The following is a 17,630-nucleotide window of genomic DNA, read 5'->3' as shown; positions in this document are numbered from 1 at the left end:
CTATGGATTCCTTCAGAATTAATGAATATCAGATTTGATTGAGGGAGACTTGAAAATCTTGACTATAGGCATAAAGGAAAAAAGCCAAGAAAGACTACAGAACAGTGACTCATATGCCGGTCTCTCAACATGGGAACGCCTGAAACTGGGTGAACATGATAAATCTTGTTGGTTAGAGGACTCATGACTTATTATTACATGCCATTCTTTCATGTGGCATGAATTGAGGTTTGGTTGTATAGTCGAAACCAACTTGTAAAAGTAACAGATGCCTTTTACCTGTTCAAACATAAAACAAAAGCTTATCTTTAGCACACTGCATATTCCATACATGTGTTAATACAGATATATATTACCTTTAAAATTTATGTCTTTTCAGAGCAAAAGGACCGGACACCTGTTGTGGAATAGAATATTTGTTTAACTAAGATGTGTTACATCCTTTTTTTTTTTCCCGACATCTTAGGGAGGCTGCAGTGGTCGTCGCCACTCTCCGAACTTCATCATGCCGCCCAAGGATGACAAGAAGAAGAAAGATGCCGGAAAGTCGGCCAAAAAAGACAAAGACCCAGTAAATAAGTCCGGTGGCAAGGCCAAAAAGAAGAAGTGGTCCAAAGGCAAAGTTCGGGACAAGCTCAACAATCTAGTTCTGTTTGACAAGGCTACATACGACAAACTCTGTAAGGAAGTGCCCAACTATAAACTTATTACTCCAGCTGTGGTCTCTGAGAGACTGAAGATTTGTGGTTCCTTGGCCAGGGCAGCCCTTCAGGAGCTCCCTAGTAAAGGGCTTATTAAGCTGGTTTCAAAGCACAGAGCCCAAGTAATTTACACCAGAAACACAAAGGGTGGAGATGCCCCAGCTGCTGGTGAAGATGCTTGAACAGGTTCAATCAGCTGTACATTTGGAAAAATAAAACTTTATTAAATCAAAAAAAAAGAGATGTGTTACATTTGTTTGTGTTGCAGAATATTTGTTTAACAATATAGAGGTGTTGCTTTTGTTTATGCTGCATTTGTTTAACTATGAAAAGGTGTGTTGCTTTTGTTCATGCTGTATTTATTTAATTATGTAAAGATGTGCTCCATTTGCTTGTGTTGCAGAATAGTTGTTTGACTATGTAAAGATGTGTTGCTGTTTTGCTTTGTTTACCTAAAGCACCTGGTAATAATTGGTCTAATAAAAAGTTGAATGGCCAATAGCTAGGCAGAGGAGGGATAGGTGTGACTGGTGGGCAGAGAGAAGAGGGGAGCCAGCCAGCTGAGGGACAGCAAGCTGGGGACCAGCCAGACATAGAGGAAGCAGGAAAGCAGGATAGACAGTATGCAGATGAGGTAAATGAGCCTCAGGGCAGCACATAGATTAATAGAAACGGGTTAATTTAAGTTTTTTTTTTTTTTAAAGAGCTAGCTCGAAATGTGCCTAAGCTGAGGCCGGGCATTCATAATTAATAAGTCTCCAGGTCATGACTTGGGAGCTGGCAGTCCAAGAAAGCCTGCTACAGACACCAATAAAGACAAGTAGCCCAGGTGATCCAGCCTCTCAGAATGCCTCTGTTAACAGTTTCCTCACAATTCTGCATCCAGAACAATTTCAAGGCTATTAGCTGAGATGATCCAGCATCACAGACTACCCAACCAGGAATTAAGATAAGCTCCATACTTTCCTATCACATAGAGACGAAACAAAAAATAACACAACTAGCTCTCCCAAGACTTGACCATTAATCTCAATTTTTTCAAGGTCTCCTAAAGATGTCGTTGCCCTCAGACAACAGAAAGTAGTTTTAAATAACGACACCCACATTTTTGCAAATCGTTACTGGTTATGGTAAGGGAAGAAGCTAAGCAAGGGAGGTGAGATTCAAGGATCGCATTCTGAAAAGGAAAAGGGGGGATATAGGAATGATAGGACAAAAGGGTATTGTTGAATCTACTTTGAACTAAAAAGCAACTATTAATATCAAATACTTAACACTGCTATGGATTTTTAGTATATCGATATAAATTTAAGGTTGTTTTTGTTAGGAAATGCTCTATAGATGTCTCTACTCTTGTTTAAGGTACTTTTGTATATCAACTAAGCTTCTCTTGTAGTAGGGACATTGACCTGCTGTTTCTTATGAAATTCTGAGGCTTCTATTTCCTATTAGTAGCTGATAAATCTCATCATTACCTTGAGCTAGAGGGACTGGTAGACCATGTGGTATCTGATATGCGTAAAAAAGGTGTGGGCCCGCCTGCTTGCCCTCTCTCTCCTCTCTCTCCCCTGGATGCTGGGTTTGGTTTCTGTTCCCAGTTCATACAGAGGCCTGTGATCTGTGAGTTCCCTCTAAATAAAGAACCCTTTTACTATACTCAATTCTTAGCTACTGTGGGATTATTTTATTTATTATTATATTTCATTTCTCTGTACTGCCAGCTCCCACATAACCACATAGAGACTTGATTATGAAATCCTGGCCTTACCTTAGGCTTGTCCCATTAGCTCTTATAACTCAAATCAACCCATTCATTTTAGCTTATGCTCTGTCACGTGGCTCATTACCTCATCTCTGTAATGCTTTTGCTGCTTTCTCTGCCTCAGGCTGGCAACCCTGCCTTTCTTCTTCCCCGAGCACTCTCTGTCCCCAGAAGTCCCACCCAACCTCTTCCTGCCTAGCTATGGGCCATTCGCAATATGAAAATGATCACAGTGACACATCTTCACGCAGTGTAACGAAATATTCCACAACACTTACCTGTCAGGCTTTCTTCTGGGACCCAAAGAATCATGTACTGATTATTGCCAAAACTTTGAGAGTCATAACATCCTTATCAACCAAAGGTTTCAATCATGTAATTGTGCCTCCTCAAAGGTATATACGAGTCCTTATCAGGGGTACCTGACTTTACTTGGAAATAAGACCCTGGCATACTGTCTTCATAGGAAGAGAAATCAGAAACAGGGGTAAGCAGGCAAGAGGCCATAAGAAAACACGGGCAGAGACTGGAATGAGCTCACAGGAGCTAGAGATTGCAGGTAACCATGAGATAGCTGGAAAGAGGTGGGAAGGCCCTACCCAGAGCCTCCTACACCGACATACCCAGATGTGGAGAATTGGCCTCCACAACTGTAAACCAGTAACTTTCTTGTTGGGCAAATTCTAATTGGTCTTACTAATAAAAACCCGGAGCCAGATATCGGGGTAAATGCTGAAAGGTCAGAGACAAAAGAGCAAGCCACAGCCAACTCTTACCTTGCTAACTCCTCAGCTGAAAAATGGGTCGAAGGCCTGTCTCCTCCTACCTTCTATTCCTCTCTTCCACCCAGCCATATCACTTACTGTTTGTCTTTACGGACAGACCTGTCCACCCTCCAGATTTCTATGGTTAACTAGTGGCTAGCTCCACCCCCTGATCTTCAGGCAAACTTTATCTGTCAGAACACAAACAAAATATTACCACACTTTCTGTCGTTCAATGTCTAAGAAACTAGTAATGGGGAAGCCAGATTCCAAATCCAAAGGTAATGCTATCATTTGGAGATGAACACCTAGAGCTGGATCCAGCTAAGACTAGAAGGATATCAAGGAAAACTTTGGAGGCAGGCCTGGTGGGAGCATATCTGTGATCCCAGCACTGGTGTATTTGTATGTGTATATACGACAGAGTTGGAGGCCAGCCTAGGCTAGGTAGTAGGTCCTGTCTTCAAATAAAACAAAACATGAAAAAGGAAAGAAGGGGTGGGGGCTGGAGAGATGGCTCAGAGGTTAAGAGCATTGCCTCCTGAGTTCAATTCCCAGCAACCACATGGTGGCTCACAACCATCTGTTATTTGTTCTGGTGCCCTCTTCTGGCCTGCAGGCATACACACAGACAATATTGTATGTATAAGAAAGAGAGAGAGAGAGAGAGAGAGAGAGAGAGAGAGAGAGAGAGAGAGAGAGAGAGGCTCATGAGATGGCTCAGAGGTTAAGAGCACCTGCTGTTCTTGCACAGTATTGGAGTTTGATTCCTAGCATCCACATGATGGTTCTCAACTGTTTGCAACTCTAGTCCTATACAACCTCTTCTGACTTCTGCAGGCAGCAGGCATGCATGTGGCACATTTATATACATACAGGCAAAGCAGTTATACACATTAAATAAAAAAAGAGGGCCAGAGAGATAGCTCAGTATAACCACTGTGTGCTGTTTCCACAGAGGACCTGAGTTCAGTTCTCAGTACCCACATCAAGTGGCTTACAACAGTTTATAACTCCAGTTTCAGATGGCTGTTGTGAGCTATTTGTACACTGAGAAGAGGTATTGCTGTGGTTGGTGTAATAAAAATCTGAATGGCCTATAGCTAGGCAGGAGAGATAGGTGGAACTTCTGGGGAGAGAGGAAGAGGATAATCGAGGCGCAAAGGAAACACCATGGAGATGTGGAATGAGTCAGACACACAGAATGGGAGAGAGGTAAGAGCCATGTGGCAGAACATAGACTAATAAAAATATGGGCTAATTTAAGTTATGAGCTAGTGAAACAAGCCTAAGCTAAGGCCAAACTTTCACAATTAATAATAAGTCTTTGTGTTGTTTGGGAGCAGGCAGCCCAAAGAAAAGCTTGATTACACATGGTATACAATGTGGGGGCATGTATTTCCACATAGGACCTGAGAAGTTTTTAAAAGTTCCCATGGTGGCTCACAAACATCTGTAGTGAGATTTGGTGCCCTCTTCTGGCCTTCAGGCACACATGCAGGCAGAACACTGTATACATAATAAATAAATCTAAAAAAAAAATTCCAAACATACAAATGTACTGATATTTCATTTGTATTTTATATTTATTTATTTGTTTGTTTGTTTTTCAAGACAGGGTTCTCTGTAGTTTTGGAGCCTGTCCTGGAACTAACACTTGTAGACCAGGTTGGCCTCGAACTCAAAGAGATCCACCTATCTCTGCCTCCCAAGTACTAGAATTAAAGGCATGTGCCACCACTGCCTGGCTCCATTTGAATTTTAATAAATAAAGCTTGCCTGAAGATCAGAAAGCAAAACAGTCAAGCTAGCCAACCATACAGGCCAGGCATTGGTGCACACACCTTTAGTCTTAAAAGAGAAACGTATTTTCCACTTTTAAAAAATGGGGAAAAAACATTACAATGGAGGGATTTGGGTCTCTGTATGATAATATGCTAGACAGTTTGAAAATGCACCCATTAAATGAGAGTATATCTAATTCAGATCAGCTTTATTATTTTTGTCTTATCACTAAAAATGTGGTTAATCTGAGTGCTAAGATACAGGCCTTAGAAAAACCTAATAAAACAGATCACAGAGATATTCAAATCCAAGCAGAGGAATTTAATGGAGAATCAATTTCAGCATTACATTGTAAGAATAGAGAGGAAAAGCCTAAAGTTTTCAGACTAAACTTTAATATATCCAGTAACCTTACAGTATTTACCAATTGGCAGAGGCTCTGTTAGAGCTGAATGGACTCCTGTGCCAATGTTAAATTTAAGGAGATTCAAGGAAGCAATTGTCTCATATGGCATGCATTCACTTTTTGTGAAGCAAATGTTAAACTTGTGGTCAGTTTGTAATAGAACTATCCCTAAAGGCTGTATAGAATTGGCTAAAGGTGTTTTAGAGCCTGGTCCACAGTTACAATGGAGTACCTGGCTAGAGAAGAGGTTAAGATTATTGAACAACAGAGTAAAGCTAGAGGTAGGGAAATCTCCCAAGATCAAATTCTTGGAGAAAGAGATTATTCTACTACAGAAAGGCAGGCTGTATAGGATGACCACACCCTGAATTTATGTCATGCACCAGCTTTGAATGCTCGGGACAGAACTGGAGAAATAGAAAAGAAAATTGAGTGATTTACTAAAGTTATACAGGGCCCAAAGGAAGCCTTTAGGGATTTCTTACAAAGATCAACTTCAACAGTAAATAAAATAATACCAAATTCAGAAGCTAGACAAATAATAATTTAATCTCTGGCTTTTGAAAATGCCAATTCCCTATGCAAAAGGATAATTAGACCATTAAAGGTAAGGTCAACACCTTTGGAGGAAAGGTTTTGAGATATGATTAATATTGAATGTCATGAACATGATGATGCATGGATAGGAGAGGTGATTTCCAAAGGTTTGAGGAAAAATTGAAATGTCAAATTGTCAAATGTAATAATTGTGGTAAACAAGTTCTCCTTAAAAGGGATTATAAACAGGGCTCTCCTAGAAACAATGTTTTTTTCTAAGAATAATCCATTCAGAATGCCCCTTCCATTCTGGATTATGTGGAAGGTGTGGCAAAGGTGGGCATTGGACTAATGAATGTAGGTCAACAAGGACTATTTATGGTAATCCTTTGCCATCAGGAAACTCCATGAGGGTCCTCTCGCAGGCACATATGCCAAGTCCAGTGCAGTCGTTTACTCCATTGTACCGGAAACTCCTTCCCAGAGCAATCAAAGAACTCAAGGTCTAGCGTAAGAAACCATACCACTCTGGATAATAGAACAGAGGAAGAACAAAAATTCAGGAGAAGCCATAAATTGAGTATTTTGGCAAACTTCTATAAATGATCAAAGACCAAAATTAAAAATGATATTGTCAGCAACTGATGGAAACAGAGGCAGAGACCTGCATCGGAGCTCCCAAAGTCCAGTTGAAGAGTGGGAGAAATGAGAATGTAAGCAAAGAGGTCAAGACCATGCTGGGTACACCCACTGAAACAGTTTACCTGAGCTAATGGGAGCTCACCAACTCCAGCCAGCCTGGGAAGGAACAAGCATAGGACCAAACAATCCCTCTGAATGTGGTTGACAGTTGCATGGCTGGGACAGACTGAGGGGCCACAGGCAGTGGTACTAGGATTTATCTCTACTGCATGTACTGGCTTTTTGGGAACATATTCTCTTTGAATGGATACCTTGCTCAGCCTAGATAGAGAAGGGAGGGCTTTGGACCTTCCCAAAAGCAATCTGCCTTACCCTCTCTGAGGATTGGATGGGGGTGGGGTGGGAAGATATGTAGAGGGAATGGAAGGAGAGGAGGGAATGGGAACTTGGATTGATATGTATAATAAAAAAGATACTTATTACCGAAAGGATAGCCTCCTGTAGTTATGGATTTAAAAGATTGTTTCATCACTGTACTTTACAAGAAGACAGAGAAAAATTTGCCTTCACAGAGCTTACTTATAGTAATTCTCAGCCTGCTGAGAGATATCAATGAAGATTCTCCCACAGGGAATATTAAATAGCCCCACCCTATGCCAATATTTTGTAAGTCAGTCATTGGAAATGATACATAAACAACTTCCTCAATCTATAGTTTACCATTAAATGAACAACATTTTACTGCCTGATTCAAATGTAGATACTTTAGAAAGAATGATTGAAGAAGTAAAGAAAAAATTGCTCTTTTTTTTTTTTTTACAAGTTGCACCTGAAAAAAATACAAAGAGAAGATTCTATGAATTATTTAGGCTATAAAATAGGTTCACAAAAAATTAGATCCCAAGAGGTGCAAATTAGGAGAGATTGATTGCAGACTCTTAACGACTTCCAAAGATTGCCAAGAGACATTTCCCATCTACGGTCCACTATTGATGACCTGATTAATTTAAACAAAACTTAGATGGTGACAAGGACTTAAATAGTTACAGGGAATTATCAGCAGAAGCTGAGGGAGAATTGGCTTTCACAGAAGGCACATGTGGAGTGTGTGGCTCTGAATCTTAATTCTGGTCATATTACCCTCCAAGCATTCCCCACAGGAATGCAGAGGGAAGGTATTATCTTAGAATGGATTTTTTTTTTACCATATAAACTAAGTAAAAAGTTAAAAATTTAATTGACACTTTGTCAGTTAGCACGAATAGACCCAGCGGAAATTATAGTACCTTTTAATAATGATGAAATTGACGACTTGTGGGAAGAAAGTGAATCATGGCAAAGAGCTTTAGTAATTTTTTGGAAGATCTTAACAACTATTCTAAAAGCAAGAGAATCCAACTTATAAAGAGAACTTACTGGATCCTTCCTGGCATTGTACAGGACATACCAATAAGTAGAGCCCCTACATTCTATACTGATGCAAATAAATCAGGAAAGGCGTTACAAATCAGAAAATTTAAGTGGATAAAAGACCTTATGATTCTGACCAAAAGTCAGGATTGTATGCTATTCTCATGGTACTAGGGATTTTAAAGAACCTCTAACACAGTTACTGATTCACAATATGTAGGAAGAGTTTGCATATTGAAACTGCTGACTTTATACCAGATGATAGAGAATTGATTTTATTATTTATTTAGTTACAAGATATCAAGAATAGGACTCATCCCATATACATAACACACATCAATCCCATATGGGTCTTCCAGGTCCTCTAGCACAAGGTAATGCAGAAATCAATCAATTATTGATTGGAAATGTGCTGAAGGCCTCAGAATTTCATAAAAAAAATCATGCCGGGCTGGAGAGATGGCTCAGAGGTTAAGTGCACTGGTTGCTCTTCCAGAGGTCCTGAGTTCAATTCCCAGCAACCACATGGTGGCTCACAACCATCTGTACTGAGATCTGGCGCCCTCCTCTGGCTTGCAGGCATACATCGAGGCAGAATGTTTTATACATAATAAATAAATAAATCTTTAAAAAAAAATCATGCCAATAGGAAATGTTTAAAAAAAGACTTTTGCCTCACATGGCAACAAGTCAAGGAGATAATATAGAAATATCCGACTTGCTCTTTATACCGCCACTACCTCCAAGAAGTAACCCAAGGGGTACTCAAAACAATGAAATATGCCAGATGGATATGTTCCATTTTGTAGAATTTGGAAAACTAAAATGTTTTCAAAGGGCAACTGCTCGGAGTTTAGAAAAGGCTGATTTGGTAATCACAATTTGCTAGAAGTTATGGCCATCATGGGAATGCCTGTACAAATAAAGACAGATAATGCTCCTGCATATATCTCTAAGAAAATGAAAGTTTATTGCTTTTTATAAAATAAAGCATATTGCAGGTATACCACACAACCCTAGAGGCCAGGCAGTTATAGAAAGATCAAATTGAACCCTGAAGGATATGTTAAATAAACAAAAAGGGATAATAAATAATCCCAGAAATAGATTGCATAATGCTTTATTAACTTTAAATTTTCTAAATGAATGAGAAACGACAGCAGCATAGAGACATTGTATAGTAGAAAAACTATGGAATTAAATCAGCTGATATATAGATGTACTGAACCTCAGAATGGAAACCAGGATATGTGTTACACTGGGCAAGTGGTTTTGCTTTTGTTTGCACAGGAGAAGAAAAGCAATGGATGCCATCAAAATTGATAAAGAATCAATTTGAACAATAGACACCTCTTAATTAGTAGAGATGATATTTTATTAAACAGCATGGTTGTTTAATCTAAATTAACCTACAAAACTAACAAATGCTTTTCATTTGATCAGTTATAACTTGTCAAAAGAGGATATCCCCAAAATTAGGGTTGGGGAAGGGCTTTATTTCTGTCTTTTCAGGAGAATAAAGGAATGCAGCTAAGGGATCTGAAGACCACTGGACAAATGGGACATCTGAAGAAAAGGACAAATCATCCAGAAAAAAAAGTCTCGAGAAAAAGAGTATTAGCCTATTGGTATATCATATTCCTAACATAATAAAATTTTATAAATCTCCCCAAATGTTTGTTTCTGCTATTCTCTACAGACATATAATGCAAATGGTCTTTTTTTAATTCCAGTACAATTAAAGATTAAGGCTGGCTTTGGTGTTGGAACATGGCTCTCTTGTCTCTAAACCCAAGCATGCTTATTAAAGTAAAATATAAAATCTATGTCTCATGTCAGAAGGGCCACTTGATATGGGACAGAAGAAAAACAAATACTTAATCACCACTTTATTGCCACTTATAATCCTTTGGTTTATAATGATTCTTTAACAGCTTTTCTTAAGGTAAAAGATTTATAAGATTTTATATATATATATATATATAAAGTTTTTATGATGATATTTATGGTCATAAAGAGTACTAACTAATTCTAGAAAATGGTTTTATCTACATTTCTGTACATAATTTTGGGTTTGAGTCTCTATCAGTTTTCTCTATTGAACCATAAGCACACCTAACAGTGACCTTTGAAGTTTCCAAAAGAAACGATGAATCCTCCAGGACTATGATAATACCACTAAGTTGAAAAACACCACCTAAAGATCGACTTTGGACTACAAACTGCCCAGAACGATTTTGAGGTGGCTAGCTGAGATGATCCAGTCTAAGAGACTATTCTAGCTAGGACTCAAGTCCTGCACTTTCCCAGGACTTGACAATTAACCCAAATTTTTCTTTTCAGGATACCTAAAGATACTGTTGCCTCAGACAGAAGGAATTAAATTTAAGAACATAAAGCCCACATTCCCAAGAGGTGGGGTGGGTGGTTTTTGGTCATTCAATGGGTTATGAATATTTGTCATTGTTTAGGGTGGTTGGTTACAAGTTGTTATTGGTTATAGCCAGGAGGAAAGTTGAACAAAGATTAGATACAGAGTTTTTGTTTTGAAAAGAGAAAAGGGGGTATAGATATGATAGGATAAAAGGGTAGATTATTGAATCTACTCTGAAAAGAAGAAAGGAAGGATACAGATATGATAAGATAAAATGGTAGATCATTGAATCTACTTTTAAAAAGCAACTACTAGTTTTAAATGGTTTACTCTGGATCGGATTTTTGTATATTGTATACAAATTTTGTATATTGATATAAATTTGAGATTATTTTTCTGGAACATACCATACAAACATTTCTATTCTTGTTCAAAGTATTGTACCCATACAACTCATTCAACAATGTAATGCAAATTTCTAGTCCTTGAAAATTATTATTACCAATTGTTTAGGATAAAAAGGAAATGCAGGTTAGTAGTTAATCAGCTACAACAATCCAACTTGTGTCACATTAGGCACGTTTTCAAAGTCAAACAAAGATATATTTTAGATAAACAGATCATCTTCAAACACTTCAGAGATTTAAAGAATATGGCATTTAAAATGTTTTAATAACATAAGTTTTTTTTTTATGACAATGAGACATGTCTGCTCCTGGCAGCACCAATCTACTTCAGAGAAGATAATGGATATTGAAGAAACTCCACATGGAGTCTACTTTCTTTGTGGCAAAAGTAAGCCACTGGGCAAGAAAATGCCTGTACCTCGATTGCTGACATTGTGCTGTCTGGATAAGCAGGACACAAAAGAAAGTGACTACCAAATTGTTAAGACAAGGTTGGAGAGCCCTTCAGAATATCCTACTTCACAGAGAAGTCTGTCAGATATGCTAGGGCTGTAGGCTGGGTGGATGCCCCAGTGTTGCAGAGGAACATTGGTGACTGTCTATGCAGCCAGCTGTTTCTGCCATTTCTCACAGTTTTTGGAAGTCACTTGCTTGAACTTCCTGCTTACTCAGTTAATATTATCTCCTTCTTGTGTCTCCGAGGGAGTTGAAGACTAGATAAAGTTTTCCTTGTTTATCAGATGCAGAAAGCAAGTTATGATAGAAAGTAAATTAGGTGCAAGACTTTGAACTCACCAAGATAGGATAGATATGGAGTATTTTCTCTGAATTTGTCAAATGCAAATGGACTAGACATTGTTGATGTTCTATTGCCTGTATATATTGCATATAGTAATTGTACTTATTGCATATACATTTTCTTATATATTAGTTATAGTCTTCTTATTTTAGAGAAAAAAATGTTGTGATATTTGTACACAACATTTTACATATACATATATACAACATTTGTATAATAATAATAATTATTATTATTTTGGTTTTTCAAGACCAAGTTTCTCTGTGTAGCTTTGGTACCTGTCCTGGAACTAGCTCTTGTAGACCAGGCTGGCCCCGAACTCACAGAGATCCACTTGCCTCTACCTCCCGAGTCCTGGGATTAAAGACGTGTGCCACCACCACCTGGCTCAATTTGTATTTTAATAAATAAGGCTTGCCTGAAGATCAGAACACAAAACAGCCAGACTAGTCAATCGTACATGCCAAGCATTGTACATTTTTAATCCCAGCAGCCACACTAGTTAACCATACAGGTCAGGTGGTGATGGTGGTGCATGCCTTTAATCCTAGCACTAGAGAGGATATGGCGGGATGAGACAGGAACTCATTCTCTTTCAGTCTGAAGATTTCACAGAGGTAAGAACTCTCTAGTAGCTTGGCTGACTTGCTTTTCTAATCTTCAGGTTGAACTCCAATATCTGTCTTTGGGTTTTTATTATTTGTGTTACAATCATTACTCTCAAATATTTTACAATGATATGAATATTTGCATATTGATACAAATTTAAGGTTATTTTTGTCATACTGTATATATGTTACTACTTTTGTTTAAGGTATTGTACCTATGCAGCTCATTTAAAAATGTTTTTTTTGTTTGTTTGTTTGTTTGTTTGTTTTCTGAGACAGGGTTTCTCCGTAGCTTTTTTTGGTTCCTGTCCTGGAACTAGCTCTTCTAGACCAAGCTGGCCTCGAACTCACAGAGATCTGCCTGCCTCTGCCTCCCGAGTGCTGAGATTAAAGGCGTGTGCCACCATCGTCCTCATTTAAAAATGTAATTGGGGGTTAAAGAGATGGCTCAGTGGTTAAGAGCACTGACTGCTCTTTCAGAGCCACTGAGTTCAATTACCAGTACTCACATGGCAATTCACAACTGTCTGTGACTCCAGTTCCAGGGGACCCAACACGTATGGTAAAATACCGATGCATATAAAATAAAAATAAATTTAAAAAATGTAATGTACAATTAAGAAATACAGGTTAATGGTTAGCCATCTATAATGATTATCTTGTAGTCATGTTAGGTATGTTTTCAAGGTTAAACAGAGATGTACTTTAGATAGACAGATGGTCAACACTTCTAATGTTGGCATTTAAAATAGGGCTGGAGAGATGGCTCAGTAGTTAAGAGCATTGCCTGCCCTTCCAAAGGTCATGAGTTCAATTCCCAGCAACCACATGGTGGCTCACAACCATCTGTAATGAGGCCTGGTGCCCTCTTCTGGCCTGTAGACATACACACAGGCAGAATATTGTATACATAATAAATAAATAAATATATAAAAAAAAGATAGTGGGCATTGAATAACCTTAACATGGACTTTGCTTTTATTGTGGCAAAGTTAGCCATGGGAAAAGAAGCTGCCCTTACCTTGACTGCTGACTGTATGCTGTCCAAATTGGACAAGCAGGACACAAAAGAAAGTGACTGCGGAAATTTGCCAAGACAAAGTAGAACAGTTCTTTAAACTTCCTGCTTCACATGAAAGTCTATCAGATATTCTAGGCCTGTAGGCCAAAGATGAATGCACCAATGTTGTAGAGGAACCTTGGGCGACCATCAAGGTAGTCAGCTGTTTCTGTTATTTATAGTTTTGGAAGTGGTTTGTTCTGCACTTTCTGTTTACTCAGGTAAAATTATATGCAATTTGATGTTTCTCTTCTGCCCACCTGTTCCCATGTGCCTGGCAGCAGCTCCGTAAATTAGCACACAGGGGCTTATATTAATTGTAAATGCTCAGCCAATAGCTCAGGCCTATTACTAGCTCTTACACTTTAAATTAACACATAATTCTTATCTATGTTTAGCCACATGGCTTGGAACCTTTTCTCAGGACAGCATTCTCATCTTGCTTCTCTGCATGCCTCCTGACTCTACCCCTTTCTTCCCATCATCATTTGTTTGGTCACCCTGCCTATACTTTCTGCCTGGTCAATCAGCGTTTTATTAAACCAATTCAAGTGACATATCTTTACAGTGCACGAGAGGATTATTCCACAACTTTCCCCCCTTTCTGTCTAATTAAAAAGGAAGGTTTTACCTTAACATAGTAGGATTATATGCAACAAAACAGTTATCAAGTAAGAATTACAGTTAAAATATGCAGTCTATTTCTACTTGGCAAAATTAGAGAGAATACTCTATTATCTATCTTATCTTTGTGATAAAGTTTTGTACCTAATTTATCTTTTATCATAACCAAAGAAAACCATAACTATCTAGTCTTCAGTATACAGGAGGATTATTCCACAGCAATTATATCCTTCTTGGGTCTTTGATGGGGTTGAATACTAGGTAGTTATAGTTAGTTTTCCTTGTTACCAAATTCAGAAAAGAAACTTACATAAGAGATTTTAAGTTTGTAATGTTGAGAAACATAAAACCTTACATTGCCTATTTTAATGTTTTAGGTCTAAAAAGATATTTTTAGGATGATAATACAAATTATGATAGAAAATGATTTAGGTATAAAACTTTGGATTCACCAAGAAAGGATAGATAATACAACACTTTCTCCAAATTTGCCAAATGTGGATCTATTTCTTACTTGACAATTGTCCTTATTGTGCATAGTTTTACTGTGTTAGAGTTAAAACTGTCCCCTTTCCTTTTCTTTCGAGACAGTTTCTCTGTGTAGCCTTGTGTCCTGGAAGTCATTCTGTAGGTCAGGCTGGCCTTGAATTTACAGAGATCTTCCGGCCTCTGCCTCCCAAGAGCTGAGATGAAAGGCGTGTGCCACCACCACCCAGCAAACTTTACTGTTTTATTTAGATAAAAGGGAAAATGTTGTGGAATATTTGTACACTGTGAAGAGGTATTTCTTTGACTGGTGTAATAATAAGCTGAATGGCCAATTCCTAGGCAGGAGAGATAGGTGGTCCTTAGGGCAGAGAGAGGAAGAGGACAATTGAGGCCCACTGGAGGAGGCACCATGGAGCCATGGAATGAGCTGGATACAGAGTGGGAGAGAGGTAAAAACCACACGGTAGAATGGAGATTAATGAAAATAAGGGTTAAGGTGGTATAAGAGCTAGTTTGACAAGCCTAAGCTAAGGCTGAGCTTTCATAATTAAGTCTCCATGTCATTATTTGCAAGCTGGTGGCCCAAAGAAACGTTTACTTACTGGTGCCCTGACACTTCTGGCGCCTGCACTCACACGCACATACCTACAGACATACACATAATTAAAATAATAAAATTAAAAGGTTTTTCCTTTTTCGGGTTTTCAAGCAGGGTTTCTCTGTGTATCTCTGACTATCCTGAAACTCACTCTGTACACCAGGCTGAACTTGAACTCACAGAGAACCACCTGCCTTTGCCTCCCTGAGTGCTGGGATTAAAGGTGTGTGCCACTGTTGCCTGTGAGACAAGGTTTCTCTGTGTGACAGCCCTGGACATCTTGGAACTAGCTCTGCAGAGTAAGCTGGATCCCAGCTCCAGGTCTTCCCAGATGGCAGCATTATCTTTGGATTTGGAATCTGGTTTCCCATTACTTGTTTCTTAGACAGAAATTTTCTGGTTTACAGTTGTGGAGGCTAATGCTCCACACCTGGGTATGTTGGTGTAGGAGGCTCTGGGTAGGGCCTTCCTGCCTCTTTCCAGCTATCTCATGGTTACCTGCAATCTTGAGTTTCAGCGAATGTCATCCCTAGCTGTAGACCAGGCTGGTCTTGAACTCACAGAGATCTGCCTGCCTCTGCCTCCCGAGTGCATGTGTCACAATGACTAAGAGAATAAAATACATCTTGGAAAAAAAAAAAGGCAGTCTCTCACCTATGACCTAGACGAACGGGAGAGCAGTTTAGTTTTTTTCTGAGTGACACCTAGTAGGAGACTGCTCTCCCAGGGCCTCTGATGGGTTGGGTTATCACCCTAGGAAGCATCCTTGGTAAGAGATGGGCCTGCAGTTGTTCTGGGCTGTGGTTTGTGTCTGGAAGCAACTACTGAATCCCAGTGGCAGATATCTCAGGCCTCTGAGCCAGGACTTGTATGTGTGAAAAGGGGCTCTCAGCCAGAGTTCTGTCACGTGCTGTGATCTTCTGTATGATAGGGACCTTCGGTAAGTGGAAAAGCCTTGCAGAGCTGCCCAGGAATCCAAGAGTGTTCCTTGCCTTGGTGGGATCTCAGATGGAGCCTTGGTCTGGAGAAAGTCACTCTCCAGTCTAGAAAGCAGAATGATCAGTTCTGGGGAGGTTGGGGGGTAGGAAGTCCTTCATTGCTTCTGCCTGGGCTCAGGGCCTTCCCCCAATCCCCTTTTTGGAGACAGAGGCCACCTAGGGCATGGGAGGAGGGGCAGCCCAAGCTGCATTTCCACTTGGAAGCCCTCTTTATTTGGCCTGGGACAGAGAAAGACTGGGGTCAGAGTGCACACATCTCCATGGAAACAGCAATGAGCCTGGCCCCTAGGGGACCCTAACCATAGTAGGGGGTCTTAGGATTTTTTTTCCCCGTTTTTGGCTAATGGGCCTGGGCCCTATCTTTGGCAACAGCTTTTTACAAAGTCCCAGCCATGAGGCCTGGAGGAGCAGGCAGACAAGTGGACTTCAGTCAGGGCCACACAGAGCAGAGACTGAGCTTTTTAGGACTGCAGGCTCCAGGTAGGAAAACAGAGTGCAACAGCTAGAATGTGGAGTCTTTAGAGACAAGCCCTGGAGACCAAAGAAAGGTTAGCTGTGCTGTTGTTCCCATGTCCTGCTTCACTCATGATCCACCTGGGATCTGAGTCCCACCAGTCTGCCTAAGGCTTCTCTCCAGGAATAGCTCCTCGGATGGTCTCAGAACTTCCAGGCTGCTGGTGCATCTAAACAGGCGCCCTACAGAAAGAAAATATTGATTTGTATCCTCTTGGGAAGGATGCAAACCTTGGTGGATGAATTCCTTTTTTTTTTTTTTTTTCAGGATTCTACCCGTGGAGTCCTATGTAGGCACCTTTTCTGCCTGGGAGAATTATAACATATATAAAGTACTATAACTGCTCAGGAGTCCTAGGTGAGGCTGGCTAGACTCACTGAAGGCTTATGAAGGCTCAAATGGAGCAGGCAAAAAACAGCCTCAAATAACATCCAAGATAATTCAAACACACTTGCAGGTTTTGAGTATATCTGTGTGCTTACTGTAGTACTCTAAATGCAGGTTTCTTTTCCTGTGTGTGTGTTGTTTTTTACATGTTTCTACAGCCAAATCTGACATCAAGTAAGCTACAAGGTATCCTACATGTGCTGCAGGAATCTTAAAAGGGTCTAGGGAGTAACACCTTGAGTGGGCCTAAGGGACAGAGGAGTTTGACCATACCTAAATAGATATGGCCCATGGTAAGCACTGGCATGGACATGGTGAAGCTAAGCATCTCATTGTAACACCCATCCTGCCTGATGAAAGGGGAGGAAAGCTAATACGGAAGGCCTTGAGCTAGTGTGCCTTTGGCCACCCTGATAGCATCAAGCAGACAAGTCTGTTCCAGCTGGGCTCTGCAATCCTGCCCTCCACCCCACCCCCAGCCTTTCCTGGATTTAGAACCTCATGGTTTCAGGTCTTGCTTAGTTTCCTGGATAATGCTTAATTGAGGGTTTTTTCCCACACCCCTTTCAGTCCAAAGCAGTAGACCAGGAATATCCCTGAGGATTAGGGGAGATTTGTAGGCTGTGGAAATAGCAAGTAAGTATTCTCAGGGGTACAGCAAAGGGATGGGGCTTAGTCCTGGGCCACAACCCACAGCAGCACCCAGAGTTGGAGTGTGGACACCAGCTGAACCTGATAGGAAGTGGAGGCAAGAGGAGAGTTGAC

The 17,630-nt window shown here is 40.0% G+C and overlaps 1 protein-coding gene across 1 annotated transcript; it reads left to right on the top strand.

Moving 5' to 3' along the window:
- The first annotated feature begins 422 nt into the window (after nucleotides 1–422).
- Nucleotides 423–936, top strand: LOC126500896 (40S ribosomal protein S25-like). The gene has a single exon (XM_050141166.1). The coding sequence runs from the start codon at nucleotides 506–508 to the stop codon at nucleotides 881–883; it is 378 nt and encodes a 125-aa protein (XP_049997123.1). The 5' UTR covers nucleotides 423–505; the 3' UTR covers nucleotides 884–936.
- Nucleotides 937–17,630: the final 16,694 nt, after the last annotated feature.

The sequence above is a fragment of the Alexandromys fortis genome, unplaced genomic scaffold, assembly GCF_014885135.2.
Source record: "Alexandromys fortis isolate MF-2015 unplaced genomic scaffold, M_Fortis_MF-2015_v1.1 scaffold_7, whole genome shotgun sequence".
NCBI lineage: Eukaryota > Metazoa > Chordata > Mammalia > Rodentia > Cricetidae > Alexandromys > Alexandromys fortis.
The sequence above is the reverse complement of the archived record's forward strand: the minus strand, read 5'-3'. Positions and strand labels throughout refer to the sequence as shown.